General features: G+C 36.2%; 1 protein-coding gene across 1 annotated transcript in view; it reads right to left on the bottom strand.

Annotated features, from left to right (window-relative positions):
• Positions 1 to 17,062, bottom strand: part of LOC148947785 (nucleolar protein 9) — a 57,696-nt gene that overhangs the window by 14,426 nt on the left and 26,208 nt on the right. The window contains exons 3-5 of the mRNA XM_089096236.1: positions 15,653 to 15,894; positions 10,190 to 10,559; positions 6,585 to 6,913 (exon numbers count right to left, since the gene is read on the bottom strand). Of these exons, the coding sequence (XP_088952362.1) occupies positions 6,585 to 6,913; positions 10,190 to 10,559; positions 15,653 to 15,894 (941 nt within the window). The remainder of the gene's footprint in view (positions 1 to 6,584; positions 6,914 to 10,189; positions 10,560 to 15,652; positions 15,895 to 17,062) is intronic.

The following is a 17,062-nucleotide window of genomic DNA, read 5'->3' as shown; positions in this document are numbered from 1 at the left end:
ACTTGTCAACCCGTAGTTTTCCGGCATGTTTAGATGGACAGGATATAAGTTTTTAAAGCTGACCTTTTTAAATTTTAGTTGGCTTCCTTTTGCATCATTCATAAAACAATTGCAACAAACGATGCGACCACACATGAAATTAAAATAATTTTTTGTCTAATATAGTATAAAAAAAAAAAAAAAAAAAAAAAAATTCACATCCTGAAAATTTGTTCGCTTGGCGCATGTACTTATCTCCTGATTCTCTGCCTTTGGCCGGGAGTACAATAGGTGGTTGGGGGCTAATCACCCGACGCTTCCCTGTCTCAAACCCTAACCCTTACGGACACAGATTTTCAGGTGTAGAGTACTATCCACTTGGCTAGTAGGGCTACTAATAGCTTAAGATAATAGATTACAATTGAATTGAAGATCAAAGGAGCAATTATAAGCTCATATGAATCAGACGTTAAATGATCATTAAAAACTTTACTTTCAAAACTATGACAGTCTGGTTGTGGTTCTCGTCTATACTATTGATAGGCTAACAATAAAACTATTTCTATTTTCTCTTGAGAATTAATAAAATTTCAGCAAATTCTTTCAGAGCTTTCCTCTTCTGTTTCATGACACCCATACGGGAAATCTGTTGAATTTTCATCTCTTACCGCTCCCGAGCCATAGGGCCATCCAAAGGTTAAAGCGCGTATATACATGAGGTCACTTACTGAGTTACAGTAGCTGGATATAACGGTATATGCAAGAATGCCCTAATACAATCCTCTGCAAAGTTCTTTCTGGCAAAATCACGTATCTGCAGTATTTTGCCCCGTTTGCCAAAGATGAAAAAAATCATCCACCATATATGTGCTTTTCGCTGTGAACCCGTGCGCGCTACGTCACGACTCCGTATATACATGATTTTACCTTTAGCAGCCGGACAATTTCTTGTATATAATTGTTCCTGATTTTCCGTCACTTTCAGCAAGTTTAACTAACTCACAGCAGCATCATTGTAAATATAGGATGTCTTAGTCAGAGATATTAAGGAAAAAGCAACAATTAGTACAATTTGGAAGTATCTAATCATGTATGTATAGGGTATTTGCGTATTTTGTGTACTAGATACTGGAAATTTAATGTTCACAGAGTTTTGTTTGATGAAATAGGCTACAATGGAAGCTGGAGTATATCATGGGAGGTAATTGTTTGTGTCCTACAACATCTAAGTCTGTACTAACTACACTTAGCCTATACTGTTGCAGTGCACTACCTAAAAGATTTGTTGGAATCCCTCCTGTCGCAAAGAAATCCGCATTTTCCGAAGATGGTTGGGTTCAAATGGGTTCGAACAGGCTTTTAACTCCTGGCTGCGAGGTACTTGCAGTTATTAGTCGAGCTCCTATACCCCTAAACATTGATGGAAAGCCCAAGCTGTGCGCCTCAGCGTGGTCCCTTCGACAAGGCACATGCCTGACGCAGTCGCATGCAAACGCAAAGAGGAAGCCGTGAGTCTGCGGAGCTTATGGCTAAATAAATTCCCACGTATCATTTGGATGGAAATACGAATGGTTTCAATAGTTTGTTATCTACTACGGCGTCCCCGGCTTAAGCAACGCACCCTCGTATCAAGGAATGGTGGCAGGACCGATAGATGAGCGAATCATCCCAAGCCATATCGATAAAATAAAAAGGACTTTTGGAGTGTTCAGTTAGAATTTAAGATCCACGAAAGAAGAGCCAACCCACCAACTGACTTGTCAAAGAAGAGACAAGTCATGCCTATGAACTGCATATATATAAAGAAGATGTTGTCTGCCTTTCCAAGACAAGGATTGGAGGTGGTTTGTCCAAAGATATAGCCATGGCAGAATCAAACGAGAGATATCAATTTCTCAACTCTGGATAACAGGATGGATCTGGACTTCATGGAGTGGGACTTATACTTTTTGTTATTCCCGTGCATTTGGCCACAAATGGAACAAACAATGGCTAAAGTTCGCTAAAGAATTGGCACAAGACCGGCCATCATGTGAGAACCTCATTAAGAAGCTTCGTTCGGATGCCGGGTGAGGCAAAAACGCCTGGTCCCGCTGCAAGTACATGAAAGTAAGTATTATATAGTCGACTGAGCTGTAAAATTGCACAGACTCCAGTAGAAGCAGGGTGTAAAAAAAAATACTTGATACTCATCCTGCATATTACTTCACATGAAATACAAGAGACTGAAGATAAATTAAGTAGAAAATCTTCAAGTACTTCAAGCTCAGTGGATATTAGCATAAATTTATGCAATATATAGAAAAATAAAGCGACATTAGATACCTAGTACGATTTTTCAGATGATTCCACATTTCAATAGATGAAGAAGACTTAGGTAGCACTAGTGGCGGAGATAGTGAAACTGATTATGGCAATGAAAGCAATAGCACTAGTGAGAATGTGGATAGACCCAGGACAAAGAAATATAGCAAGCTTGAACCAATGTCTATAGCAAGCCAGGTCAAATATGTCTCAAATGATGTAGAGCTTCCACCGTGCTTTAGTGCTTTGTCTCTTTCAGTCTCAAAGACAATGCATTGAAGCTTTAAGGGATCTGTCACCCGTTGAACATGAAAGCCAAGAAAGACAAATAAGTGAAACTGTTGAAGCAGGTTTGAGTGACCCGGTTGTTCGGAAGAGAGTGAGAAGTAAGAAAGGTAAGTAAGAAAGAAGTAAGAAAAAGCGATGACGAAACCTCTTTTCCCATTATATCCAGACTGTAAGTCCAGGAAGTGTACTAATAGTAGTAAGTTTTTTTTTTTTTTTTTTTTTTTTTTTTTTTTTTTTTTTTTACCGCGAAGAAAACAAAATTGAGACGAGTTACAGAAAACCATTTAGAAAGTTTTCACCCAGACAGTTACCGCGCTACCATCGCTTGCATGCACCTTACGTGAGGTGCCTTCCAAGGAATCTTACCGTTTCGATCATGACAGCTGCTTTCCGGCTTAAAATTCCGTTATTCAGGTTTCAGAGCAGTCGTAAAAAAGAATGCTGATGGAGAAAAATATACCCCTCTGTTTACCTCAGAGCGACAGCTGCGATACTTGTGTTCTTTTAAAGGACCAGGTTTAATAACATCTTGCAGCCAACACAGAAAAGGAAGACTACACGAAACACACAGCTCTAGTTGAGGCTGTGAGAAGAGAAACTGAGAAGACAAAACTGAAAACGAGGAAGATTGCAGAAGGTGCTTTTGTTGCCAATCATGCATGGCAGAAAAGAAGACGTTTTCTTGTTGCGCCTTGTTTATTTTAATGGAACTTTTATCCCATTTGAAGCTACGAGGCTGAAACCCAATTTGTGTGTCTTGTGGAATGAGGCGTTGCAAAGACTTGACACACCTGATATTACTAATATCACAAGGTTGTCAGGATGAACCATGATGTAAAGCTATTTTTGTTCTATGCTGATAATTGTTGTGGGCAGAATAAAAACTGGGACCTTTACAGTGAGCTTATGATACTTGTGATCAGAAGGTGGTCCTAATAGCACTGTCATCAATTATCTAGCGAAGGATCACACCCATATGGCTCCAGAGTCACTGCATGGGTCCATTGAGTCCAAGCTTCGAAACGCAGACGTTCTGGACTTTAAAGACCTGTGCGATCTGATTGAAAAAGAAAGAGGCATACTGAAGCTGTAAGGAGGAGCTGTGATGGAAATCGACGGTGGATTTCCGTCAAATCTCCGTCCCTGGTGATGAAAAAAGTTGGTATCAAGATAGAAGAATTTTCTCAAGCGAGATTTGAGTGTGGTGAAACAACCCTGTTGTACAAGACCTCACTAGACAGTGAAGAGAGGTCTTTAGATTGTGTGCTGAAAAAATATAAAAAAGTGATCGAAGAGGGTACGGAAACATTTTCTTGCTGAAAAGCTAAACCAAGGGAAAGTAGAAAAGAAGAAAGAAATAAAATTTGGCGAAGCTTGTGCCTTTAATGCCAGAAAATCGCAGATTTTTTTAACAAAAATGTCATCTGGTACCCATTTCGTTGACTTACTGGAGAGTGTGGGCTACTGACTTATAACTATTTTATTTTTTGTGTTCTAAAGATGATTTTTCTCTTACTTTCTAAATAAATAACTGAATGTCTATATTTTGTTCCAATGATAAAAATGCGTATTTGCGGATATAGGTGTTTTTACCCAAGAGGGTTCGTATAAGAGCAAGAAGTACGCCAATTGTAAAAACTTACATGATATTTAGCAGTGTCAGCGTACTTATTTTATTTTCTGGCATTTATTTTAGTTACTTAATTGGAAAAATAATGTTTAAACCCAATCCTAACAACTTTTCACTTAAATCCTGTGTTTATTGTTGTGCAATGGGTTGTAAAAGTGCCGTAAACCTTGAGAAACCATAAAGACGGTTTTCTCGGAATAATCAAGTGTATATACACACTTTTATCTTGGGACGGCCGTACAGATCACAAAAAATGACAGGAGTAGTACCCAACATTAAATCTAGGCTTGTATTATTTTCCAATGTTCCATTCCAATTGGAATTATTTTCAAATTAATTAGGCTAATTTATAAAGTTTGTTAAACTTACTGTTATCTAACAATTTAAACAGATTGATTAGCAAATTAAACCGCCTTATATAAAATGGATACTATCACAATTCGAAATAGGCCGAAAGTCAACTATGACAAATAGAAAAATCATGCCTAGTTGTCAAATCGCCCTTTACTAGCTGTTAATGATCCAAATTACAAATCAGCTATAGTCTTACAAAATTAGCCACTTAAAAGAAAGAAGATGACGTTCCAATTCGTGGGCTGTGGGACAGTGAAATTTCAATGGGAGAACGAAATATGCCTTATCTAAAAATGACAGTCCTTAAAACCATATTTTTGCTTAAAAAAAAATTCAACCGCTACTTCGCAACCTAAATATAGCTCGATGGCGAAACCACATATCTATTTTCTAAAGTGCTAGTTACAAATGGCAACATCAAAGGAAACCATCTACATTTGTGAAGGCTCTTTACATCACCCTACTAGATAATAGATGGTCTTGGCAACAAGATCATATTTACTTAAAGGCTTTTTCCGCCATCCGATGAGCCAACTTACAAATGGCTTTCGCCTGATAAAATTAGACACTTAGAAGGATGAAGATTATGTTAAACTCCCTGGGCAGTGGGATAAGAAAATTTTAATAGAAAAGTTTCAAAATACTTCTTCTAAAAATTGCAATTCTTATGATTTGTAATTTGGTTCATTGACAAGTGATAATTTTCTGTTAGCTCGCGAAGAGGAAGTGTTTGCTAACAAAAATTGTAGTCAAATTTTTTTCAGAAGCATATTAATTATGAAAAAAATTAGAAAAAAATGCCAGCTCGTAAAATAAATACTGGCTAGCCTGTGTCTGAAGATATTAATACGAAACAAGCCAAAGTATTCATTAACTAAGAAATAATAGAAGTAATTGGCTCCTTTCAAATATTTTAGACAGCGGTTACCAGAACCCCAAGCGACTGAGAAGCCTGACAGCTCATAAGCATCATCGTGAGCTACCCAACAAAGCAGAAAAATAACACGTGTTGCCAGCTTTTGCTGGAAGTCACCATTATTAGAATAACAGCGTCAGTCCAAAGTATTCATAAAATACAAGAGAAATAAAATAGTCTCATTCACGTTGAAACCCTATTCTACATGAATAGACACTGAGTGAGAGGTGCACAGGACACCAGTTAGGTTGTTTTTGTGAGTCATCGGTTTGAGTTTGGAAATCAGATTACTTTGGAAACCGGAAATAGTTTAGAAACCGGTTTGGAGATTAGATTAGTCGACTGAAGCACTGCCTCGGAGCCCGTGAGCAACCGAAATTCCCTTGAATGGTTCAAATAGCTCACAATGGCGATGACGCAACGGTTTCACGATGATTGGTTTATACAGTAGAAACTATTTATCCTGCTTCGCAGCATTATTAGGCTTTTATGCACTTAAACCTTCTGACAATATTCTGCAACAGCAATTCAACTAGTTACGATAACAATCATTCACAATGTTTTCCAACAATATTTTGCTAGTTCACGGCAACTCAATTGTCATTAAAACTACTAACTGACAATTTTGCTAGAATGGCAGGTAAACAGCTTAAATAATATACAATATTTGCTCTGCCATTCATAAGTATTCAAATACGTTTTTGAAACAAATATGAGATTGCTGTTTATCGCTCTTTCTCTACCAATTAGTGACGGCCAGGAAAAAGCAAGGCTAATTCTGTTACATTTTCCCATATGAAAACGAAGAAGGCATTATAATTTCTCTGTAAGCTCGCTTATTTGAATTGGAACAGCGCTAAAAAAAAATGCACTATGATTTTGCCTCACCACGGAATTCATTTTATGATGAACAAATATGAAAGCTGAATAACAGCAACGGGCATTAGCAATCCATACAGTTCACGAAGGAAAAGAAAAAGCTAGCGAGGAAGCGTAGGAAAGGGAAACAAGATATAATGCACCTACGCTGATGAAATATTTTTGGCCGCATCATATTTTCTTTAAATACAAAAATCTTTGATATCTACTACAAAAGAAAATCAGTTCACGTACCTTTTCTTTATCCTTGCACCCTCCTATTAAAGCAATAACTGCAAATTTAGATTCAGAATTGCAAAGATCTACAAGCCTCCCTTTGAAAAGACTTTCATAAGCCTTATCATAAAACGTAGACGAGCCGGCCGACAACGCTACTTCCAATGTCCTTTGAGCACAATTATCTTGAAATACATAAGGTAACGTGTTTTCTGTTTCTTGTTCTTGTGAAAAACATTTAGAATACAGCAAGTCTAACAATGGCGGCAATAGCTTCCCCAAACTTCCGTTAAGGACCAAAATTAGGGTTTGTAGAGTGGCCGCAGAGGCTTCGTTGTAAGCCAAGTCTAAATAAAAAAATAACAAGATAAGGCAGTGTAAGACAATAATTAGAAGTGGAAGGATTACAGAAGAAATATATCGAACGTAAAACGAATTTAGGTAGTTGTATGATAAACCTCCTACTGCTCAAGTTGTTCAGTCATTGACGCATTACAGAACCGTTTTTTCCCGTTAGTTCCTTTCAGCTTAGCGTGAGACAAGACTAAGAGAAGTGATAGAATAGATGGAAAATATGTAATTTGGGCTATATATTTGCACATTAGGGGTGGGATGGTGGTGGCAAAGTATTTGGACAGAATGAAGTTAGAAAACAATTGTTATTAGATAAGATGCAGAATAATTGTGCCTAACACATTAGGCATGCAGACCCGCTATACTTTACCCCCCTCCCCCTAATATGTAAATATATTTTTATCTTACTTTGATATATTTCATTAGGATTGAGCGTCAGAGAAACATAACAGAAGAATATAAGGTAGAGGGTATATCGTACAACTACCAATATTTATTCTAATGTGTTCTATATAAAAAAGATGGAATTTTATAGAAAAACTTAAAACAAGATTCAAACGGACTAAGTGCCACGGAAATATTTAACGAAGAAAAAGGGGTTCATTAATATATTTAGGGACGTGTATTATTATACTTCTATTTTCGTCGTAAATATGAAAATTGAGTGTTAATAAGTGTAAAGTGTTAATAAATATAAAAGAAACTCTCATCATATCAGCGCAAAATAGCAAACTCAAACTAACAAATAGGACAAAATCAAGTAAAAATAAATAATCTTTTCAAATAAAGGAAATAGATTTGTCAAGTAACTGATTTTTAGGTTTTCTTACAACGAAACCACACTTATTCTTTACTATTTCAAGTGGGTCTTGAATTCTATGCATACTTTTCAAGGAAGTATTACAAATGCTTAGAGAAAAACAAAAGGAAATTCAAATATTTGAAATTTGCCACTTTAATATGAGAATAAAAAGAAGCCACAAAACCTATTAAGATTTTCGATGTGAAAGTGATTTTCAAAAATCCAACGTAGAAACTGTTACTTCAAGGTCAAAACAAACCGTCAAGCAATAAAATCAGTAATCGAAATATAATAAAACAGTTACCGAACCAATTACGATATTCCCCTTTCCAGAATTTTCAATAGGGTGATATTATATGAAATCAGAATTATTATTGATTTTCTTAAGCAACTCTTAGAAACCAGAGACTACAATATGCTACAAAACAATGGTGAATGAGAACAAGCATAGTCTGAAATTGTGCATGCTAGATTATTATCATTCGTGCAACGCCATATCCAGGGGGGGGGTTACCAGGTTTAAATCCCCTGAAAAAATATACCATTTTTTAAGCTTACAGCAACAACGACAACTTGTCAAACATAGAAAAGCTTTCCCAGTAGCTCAATTTATTAAATGGAAATTAAATCCTATAAAACATTCTATCATCCTGATAAAAACCCTTCTCATCTTGATTTACGCTTAGAATTGAACTTCTGATGTAGCTGAAAAGGTAGCACTTGTGAACTGATTAAAAAAAAGGGGGAATTTAAATCAGACAATTTTACTAAAAAAGACCTGTCGCTGGTATCTGCAATGACTTAAAAATGCAGTGGAAGGGGAAAACATGAATTAAATCCTATAAAGCATTCTATCGCCTTGACAGAAAACCTCATCATCTTGATTTACGCTTAAAATTGAACTGTTTATATAACTGAAAAGGCACCATTTGTGAACTGATTTAACGAAAGCAAATTCAAATAAGCCAATTTCAGTAAAAAGATCTGTCCCTGGTGTCTGCAATGACTTGAAAATGCAGTGGAAGAGAAAAACATGAATTAAATCCTATAAAGCATTCTATCACCCTGATAGAAAGCAAATTCAAATAGGCCAATTTCAGTAGAAAGATCTGTCGCTGGTGTGCGTAACGACTTGAGAATGTAGTGAAACGAGGATATTAGTATTACAAAACGAGTTTATAGTTGTTTTTAATAGTTAGTTGAAAAGCAGCGTAGATATCACCTCAAAGATTCTCAGAAATATCAGTGATGAAAAGCTGTTATCTCGCAATGTGAGCAAAAACTGATCACAAATTTTTAATTTTTTGCAGGTATTCTGAAAATTCAATTTAGGGCATTTTCCAACCACGAGCCAAATTCTTGAAACGAGACTCAAAATTTTGAGTAAAACAATGACGTTTATTAAACCAGTTCATAAAACTGATTGTTGAATTGCAAACTGTGGAACAACATGATTTAAAAACCGAACCTAACAACCATCGAAGTCATAAATTCCAATTCGCAAGCTTTTTTTCAAGGCAATTTTCGAATTCACAATCTGGATTAGTAACTTACGATCCCGATTTGTGGATCAATAAAACAAGATTGCTACGTCAGCTCATATACAAAAATAGATAATCTACAATCCCATAATTGATTCTAATCCAGTAATCGAACTTGATAAGGAAGAAAACTCATCGGAATTTTATTCAACTTCACAACAATTGGAGTAAATTTCGTACGAACTGAAAAGGCAGACAAGTCACTCGAGTTCATCACAAGTCACAAGGACTTCAGGTATTTAATCTCAGGATAATGCAATTTGTCCGCTAGGACTCCTAGCCCTGAAGTCCCAGCTTCAAGTCATGGAAGTCAACTTTCAGAGTCCCTAATTACTCCTCGCCAATATCTAGCCACAATCAAATACTCAAAATTGCCTGTTCTCTTTTATAGAGAAGAAAGTACTATATGAGACGGACGAAGGTAAAACATAGGGGTTTTGAGGATAAGTTTCTTGATTTTTTAGAATGCTACAGCACAAAATTTAATACATGTTCCCGAATCGAACATATTATTTTATTCAAGCAGTTATTTTCAGTTAAATGAAAAATTATTTGGAGCAATCCCTAGACTTTTCCCGAACGGCAGGTGGGAGATGGGACCTGGTGGGTAATTTGTGGTGGCTCGCATCTCACGCCTGAACTTTTTTTTCGAACAGAAACATTTTATTTTTCATGCCTGAACACATATTTAATCCGCCATCACAAACCAGTTTCCCACTTGGACGGCTTCAGCTGTATATTTAGCGTTTCATCACTAGCTAATATTGACAAAAATGAGTGCTAAATTATTTCAAACACAGACTGTTTAGGATTCTACAGTGTTCCATAGTACTTTTTAAGGTTTTCTAAGAAGAGAAAGTCGAAAAACTAATACATAAGTTCTAGACTAATTTCTGAGAAATACCAAACAAAGTTATTCCACAAACCTCCAAACTGTGGCCATAACATAATTCTATTAGTAAATTCTCGCAGAACTTCCAGGAAAGCTTTATCCCTTGCCCGAATTCCCCGTTGGCCATCCCCATTTTCATCAGACTGATCCCGTGACTTTTTGCTTTTTGAAATGTCTGCCAGCACTGCAACTCCACTAACGCACTGGAGCATAGTCCTCACCACATGGCTTGCATAAGTATCATTCACAAATTCTTCCATGTTGTTCAAAACAAATTTAGAAACTTTAAGGAGCCATTCAGTACAAAATTGTAGGTGATTTCGGTCACTTTCCTCTTTTTCAGGTTTCTCAATTCCATCTTCCGACTCCAACTTTTTCTTGGCAGGTTCTTCAGCCGAAGGCGTCTTGAATGGAAAATTATAGAAACAGATGAACCACTAGAAAGTAACACCAAGAGAGAGAAGAAGAGAGAGAAAAAGAGAGAGAGAAAAAAAGAGAGCGAGAGAGAAAGAAAGAGAAAATGAAAGAAAAAGAGAGAGGGAGAGAAAGAAACAGGGGAATAAATTAAGATAAAGAAAGAAAAAAGAGCGATAAAGCGGGAGAGAGAGAAAAAAGTTAAATATTAGTTGAAATTTTTTGTCTGCGCATCAGAAATTACAAGTTTTCTTTTTTTACTGTCGAAATAGGTGTAATGAAGAGAAACCTGACTAAAATTTTACTGTAATTTACAATGATATGCAATTAAAATAATAAAGAGGAAATGTTGGAAATTTATTTAAAAATTTCCTAGATGATTTTATTTTTGCTTAAAAAAAAAAGTAAATAAAATTCAAACAAAACTTCAAACACCCAGAATAGAGTCAACTATAATTGTTTTTACATTTTGACTAGTTTATTTTCAGTAAATTTGAACACTTTAATTCTACGTGAAATGAATGAACAAGTAGGGTACCCTATTGTTTTGGTCTAAACCATATTAACATAACTAGTTCACAGTAGTAGTATTCAATTTCCAAAGTATATAGGGTGCGTATTCAATCAGCAACAGATAAAAAATTTTGACCGAAGGTACAACCGTTAAATTCTAGAAGGTGGAATTTTTGCTATCTTCGAAAATGATTGAGTCAGAAGGGTAACAGCAAAGAGTATGGGTAACCTATAAGAGTGTAAACTGGCGCCATTATCGACAAAAAAAACAAATCGACGCCATCTAGCGTCTGGCGACACATGACATTTTTCAAGCTTTGTAATCGTTTTTCAATCAGGAGCTGAAAGCAAATACTTATTACTACCCCAGTTTTACCAATTATACTACTTCAATTGATTATTCCTATTTTCACATAAAAAAAAATGCCAAGTGTCGCCACACGCTAGATGGCGTTGATAGTTTTTTTTGCGGTTTAAATTATGTCATGAGAAGGTGTGTGCGAGTACCTATCTCTACTCCTGATTATAAACATTCTTTAACTCGATAATTTTAGTTTTTAGTGTAATTTTCTTTGGCTCAAAATTCTGAACTAACAATTTGAGCAAGTATCTGACCTATATTTGGATCTTTCTTCTTTTCAAATCCAAGATTCAAACAAGACAGGAACTTCTTAAATCCCTTTAAATCGGGATTTAGCAAAGAACGCTTGAAAGTTTTCCTTGGGTCTCATTTGTACTGTTAATCTACAAGAATCATTCAACTAACTCGATAAACTTTTCATGAAAAAAAACAAAAACAAAAAAAAAACATCTACGATTTTACCAAAAATTCAAAAGTCAAACAGAAAAACCATGACCTTTTTTTTAACATAACTACTAGTGTTCAAATATAGCCTTGCCAATGATAATTTGCTTGTTTGACGAGCGAAGTTTTCTGAGAAATTCATAGCAGAAAAAGAGAAGGTGGAGGGGGGTGGGCTAAAAATATTAATCTTCAATTACCCTTCTGTTTTCATAGCATAAGCTCCTCTAAGACGTAGAATCTATTGATGTCTAAGTAGTGATTTATATCAGTAACAGTAAGCAGTGATTTATATCAGTAAGACTTTGTGGTGACAGGTTTTCAACATAGTGTATCTGCAATAATTTCCTGAATGACTTAGGGTATCAAGCTGAAACTTCCAGGGAATGTAGGTGAGGACAGGCTGAACTCATATTTTGGATTAGAATGAGTTGGTGGAGGGGAAGGGCTAATATGTTTTTTCTCTCATTCATAGAGCGATTTTGCCCTATACACATCAGCCAGCTGATGAACCATCCAGCTGATCTGCAAGCTTGGCCCAGATACGGAGTATCAAGCTGAAACTTTAGGGAGTATTTGGGAGGGGACAGAGAGAAAGCATCGGAAGATTTTGGTCTGTAACTTGTTTAAATTTTGGCACTATAAGCTCTTGGACTGCAATATGTTACCGGTGAAGTGGGGATGTAGACCAAAAGAAACTACATGTATACAGTTTATCAAAATAGCGTATCTGTATTATCCTAGGGACAATTTGGGGGATCGAGCTGAATTCTGCGGGGGTACTGGAGGGCCAAAGGGACCTGAAAATGGAGGAAGAGTAGAAGAAAACAATGAATATAATGTATCCAAGTTATCAAACTAGCATATCTGCAACATCTCGTGAATGACTGGTGGCGATCGAGCTGACACTTTATGATTCTCTGAAGAAGGAAAGAAGGGAACTTCTTACTTTGTGTTTAAAAGAGGTGTCTCCCATTCTCCTAAAAGCTTTGGCACTATAAGCCCCAGCAAATATTCGAATATATTCAGGATGAAGAAGTGAGGTAGATCAAAAGGCAGCAAAATCAAACGGGCCATCAAAAAGCGCATCTGTAATATCTCGGGAACGACTGCAGGGATCAAGTTGGAACTTTCAAGGAATATTAATTTTTTCTATTTAATTGGTTTGAGAACGAAACTAATAAATTTCTTGGCCAGGTGTACCCCTAAGCAGGAAAAAACGAAGTTTGGCTGTATCGGTTTTTAATGCCCAAGAGTGGGCTGAATTATTTTTTTCGTCTCTGACAGAACATTAGCTTACAGGGCACGTAGACAGGACCAGGTAGGTCTCAGTGAAAACGAAAGCATCTGGAAGACTGGTTTTTAGGATATGTATTACCTGAAACAGACCAACAAACTCTATTTTCTCAGATTGCCTTAGACTTACAAGATATGTAGTTAGAGACAAACGAACCTGAATGAAGACGAAAGCTATAGATAAAACTAAGTTATACTGATTCGTAACGCCTACTTACAATCTAAGAAAGCTACGTAAAGAAAGAAAAACGAGCAAAAAGGGGTTTTTTAAAGGCCAAATGAAAATACTGAAAAAACACAACAAAGCGAATATTTCGAGAGGACAAACGTCTCTCTTCTTCAGCGCGAAACGAAATAATGTATCCAAGGAAAGTGCCGAAGAAAAAAACAAACGCGGAAAGTCAATGTTAAAAGAACCAAAAAACCAAAGAAAAAAAACCAAAAAATTAAAAGATGAATAAAATTGAATAAAAGCCAAACATTATAAGAATTAAAACCAAATACCTAACAACCATAAAAGCGAGAAACCCCTTTAACGTATGGGAGACCAAGATAAACTGAATTTTTCCTTTGATTTGTGTTTACTGTGTAGTTATCTGATAATCTTTTAATACGTTTTGCAATTACAGAATTTATTAAACTAATTGGATAACCATTCCCAAATATAATATCTCTAAGGTGGTTGAGCTCTAAATTCAAGAAATGTGTTGAACATACTTTCAATGCTCAATCAACTAGAGAAGTGACGACTCCCCTTTTCACAGCATGAAAATGATTAGAGAAATAATTTCAGTAGCGGTCATTCTGTGTGGGATTTCTATAGACACCAAACTCGAAACATGGATCATAAAGGGGGGCACCCATGGAAAGCTCATATTTGTGTCTATAAAAACTGCCTCTATAATGGAAGTAAAAAGAAGTTCTGTTACAAAGGGCTGTAAGTGAAGGAAGTGTCCGATTCGAAAGAGTAGATTTTTCTGATACAGATAGGTTAGAATTAATTTTATGCTCCAAAATCAGTTCGGCCTTTTGAGGATCACAATTGGCATACATTGAATCTGCATCAAAACTGCCAATTCTTGTATTTGGTTTAATCGAAACTATCTTTACCTTGGAAACGAAATCAGCGGAATTTTTAATATAGGATTTTTTTGCTTGAATTAGTGGGCGAAATACAACTGATAAGAATTTCCCTATTTTTCTGTAGGAGAATTAAAAGAAGAAACAATGGGTCGAAGGGGATTACCGGGCTTATGAACTTTAGGAAGACCATAAAAGTGAGGGGACGTGCACCCGCGTGGGTAAAACCCTTTGTACGATTGATCTGTGATTTCACCTTTTCCTTGTAGATAAGAAAGCTCTTTTCGGACTTCCTGGACAAATTTTTCTGTGGGATCAGTAGCTAATTGTTCATATGTGTTAGAATTATTTAAAATTTTTCTGACTTTTTTGTCGTAATCATCTGAATCTAATACAACAACAGTATTGCCTTTATCGGCTTTCGTAATAATCCTGGAATGATCTTTATTTAGTGCGTGTAAGACCAAGTGTTGATTTTTACTATTTTTTTTTTTTAATTTGGATTATTAACAGAAGGCGAATCCAACAAGGTTTCAAATGTGCTCTAACCTCAGCAATCCCTCCAATCTCCGCATGAGAGTCATAAAATGCCCCCTCTGTGTTCGCGATAATTTCACTATAAGGTATTTTCGAAGGGGCTATCGAAAATTTCAATCCTTTCTACAGAACCTGATTTTGCTCTGTTGTAAGGGGCGTGGAGCTGAGATTTATCACAGCAGGACCAGGATACCTTACAACAGAGCAAAATCATGTTCTGTCGAAAGGATTGAAATTCTTACAGGGCCAGACAAACTAAAGAGGAAAAAACATTCTGACAAAAAATGAACTGATCGATTTGTGAGGCCCTAAAATGCCAAACATTTTTCGTTTCCAATTAGAATGAAACTTTCAGGATAAATAGACTGGACCAAGCGACGGCTGGAGAGCGGAGACCTTAACGAAATACATCAAATTTTAGGATTGGATTTCCGACAACTCAACCAAAACTTCAGGACCAAGAAAACCACAAAAAAAAAAAAAGACCCCTATAACCACCACCAATTAAAAAAAAACTGGTTGTACCGATTCGTAACGATCCCTTTTTTTATTATTTAAAACTGTAAAATCTTTAGGTTGTAAACTTCCAATTTTCAAGAGGAAACTTATTCATACAACTTTAATTTTAGTTGGATACCCCACCCTTTGTGCAGGTAAGTTAATGAATCTGATCTTCCATTTTAAATTCGAAATCAAGAAGGGATCAAGAAGAAAGGTTTTTCAAGAAGAGATACAAGGAAAGGTCTTAATGCTGTTTTAAATTCGACCGTTTAATAGTTTAGAGTTAACCAAGTTAATAACTTGGTCTCCATCCCCTCCTGTGTTTAGTTATACTGTAAGGAATTAGGTTCTCACCTTGGTTTGAGCATTATCCATGAAGTCATTGGCCAATTTCATCTTCTTCTCAAGAACGTGGCTTGCAAACGGGTCGGTGCACACAATCCTCAGATCTGAGTTTAAGGCATTGGCGAAGTTTTGAAAAACCTCAGGTGAAGCAAACGGAAGAATTTTCTCCAACACTCTTGAAACAAGTTGATTACAAACTAATTCCAGTTCTGACCCAGCTGTTTGACTGAAGACATTACTAGCGAACATTTCTTAAAATTAAAGTAATTATTGAAAATATATAATATTTCTAACAGCGTTTACAAAAAAAGGACATGCTTGGTTAAATTCTAAATGTAACTATTCAATACGAGCATTAAAGAAAGTGGTATAAACAAACCAAATTAAGCTAGCCTTCATTTAAAACGTCTTCTACTTCTGGTTATAGATTTACAAGGTCAGTTCAAAATATAATTGATTACTTTTACCAAAGATTTGCTGTAGAATATCGAACCTATATTTTTCTCTTTTTTTAAGGAAATGCTCCCCAGAGAATAGCGCCCGAGTCCTGTGGGATGTATAGATGGGTTAAGACTGAGGACTACCCCTTCATGGAAGGCCATAAACACTCACGAGTAATTCCTGGATTGTACCAGGAAACGTTTTGGTCATACCGAAGATTAAATTGGCAGTACAAAAAGCAGCAGCAGAGAATGTTCCCACCGAAATTGCTTCAACTTAAGAGAACAAGTCCATCGAAAACCACAGAAGGTCCTAAGGATATCTCGGAGTTCGCCATCCAGAACTTCTCGATATGAAAGGGGCTTAGAGAACATCATATAGATAAAGGAGAAGATTACTTCTAACGGAATCAAATACAACGTCCTTTAAGTGCTTAATAAGCTTCTTTTTAAACAAGTTAGCTTCTTTTTAGAAAGAAGGAAATCGTGAATGGGGTACTTTTTTAACTGTAGAAACTAGAGAGAGCCACTTTAATCACCTTTACCGCACCTTTCCGTCCTCTGCACCCAAGGCAACAACACAAGGCGTCAAATCAAGTTTTGAGATAGCCGTTTTAATGCAAGATCTAGTACAAGTTCAAGTCAAGTAGTCTACTTGATCAGCCAAGATTTTCAGGACCTAACCTGAACTTACTTTGTGCAGGTGACAAGTTCTTTCCACAACACATCGTTGAATTTATATTCTTTTCCTTTTTTTAATTTTTCCTATTCTTACAATATGGGTCATATGCACCTCAGAGACATTTTTTTTTGTTATATTTCTGCGTTTTCAGAGTCTATTCTCTAGCCGGTTGTGGCCTAAGTAAAGAGGTATGTGCCTCTCCCGTTTTTTTCCAACTTTCTCATATGGAACGCGTGGTCATAGAAACTTCAATGGGGAGTCACTTGATTGAAAACTGAAAATTATTGTCCTCTTTTA

This window comes from Artemia sp. Qi Xiang Cuo, chromosome 10 (genome assembly GCF_049724085.1).
Source record: "Artemia sp. Qi Xiang Cuo chromosome 10, ASM4972408v1, whole genome shotgun sequence".
NCBI classification, from domain to species: Eukaryota; Metazoa; Arthropoda; class Branchiopoda; order Anostraca; family Artemiidae; genus Artemia; species Artemia sp. Qi Xiang Cuo.
Note: the sequence above shows the minus strand (reverse complement) of the source record. Positions and strands in the feature narration are given on the sequence as shown.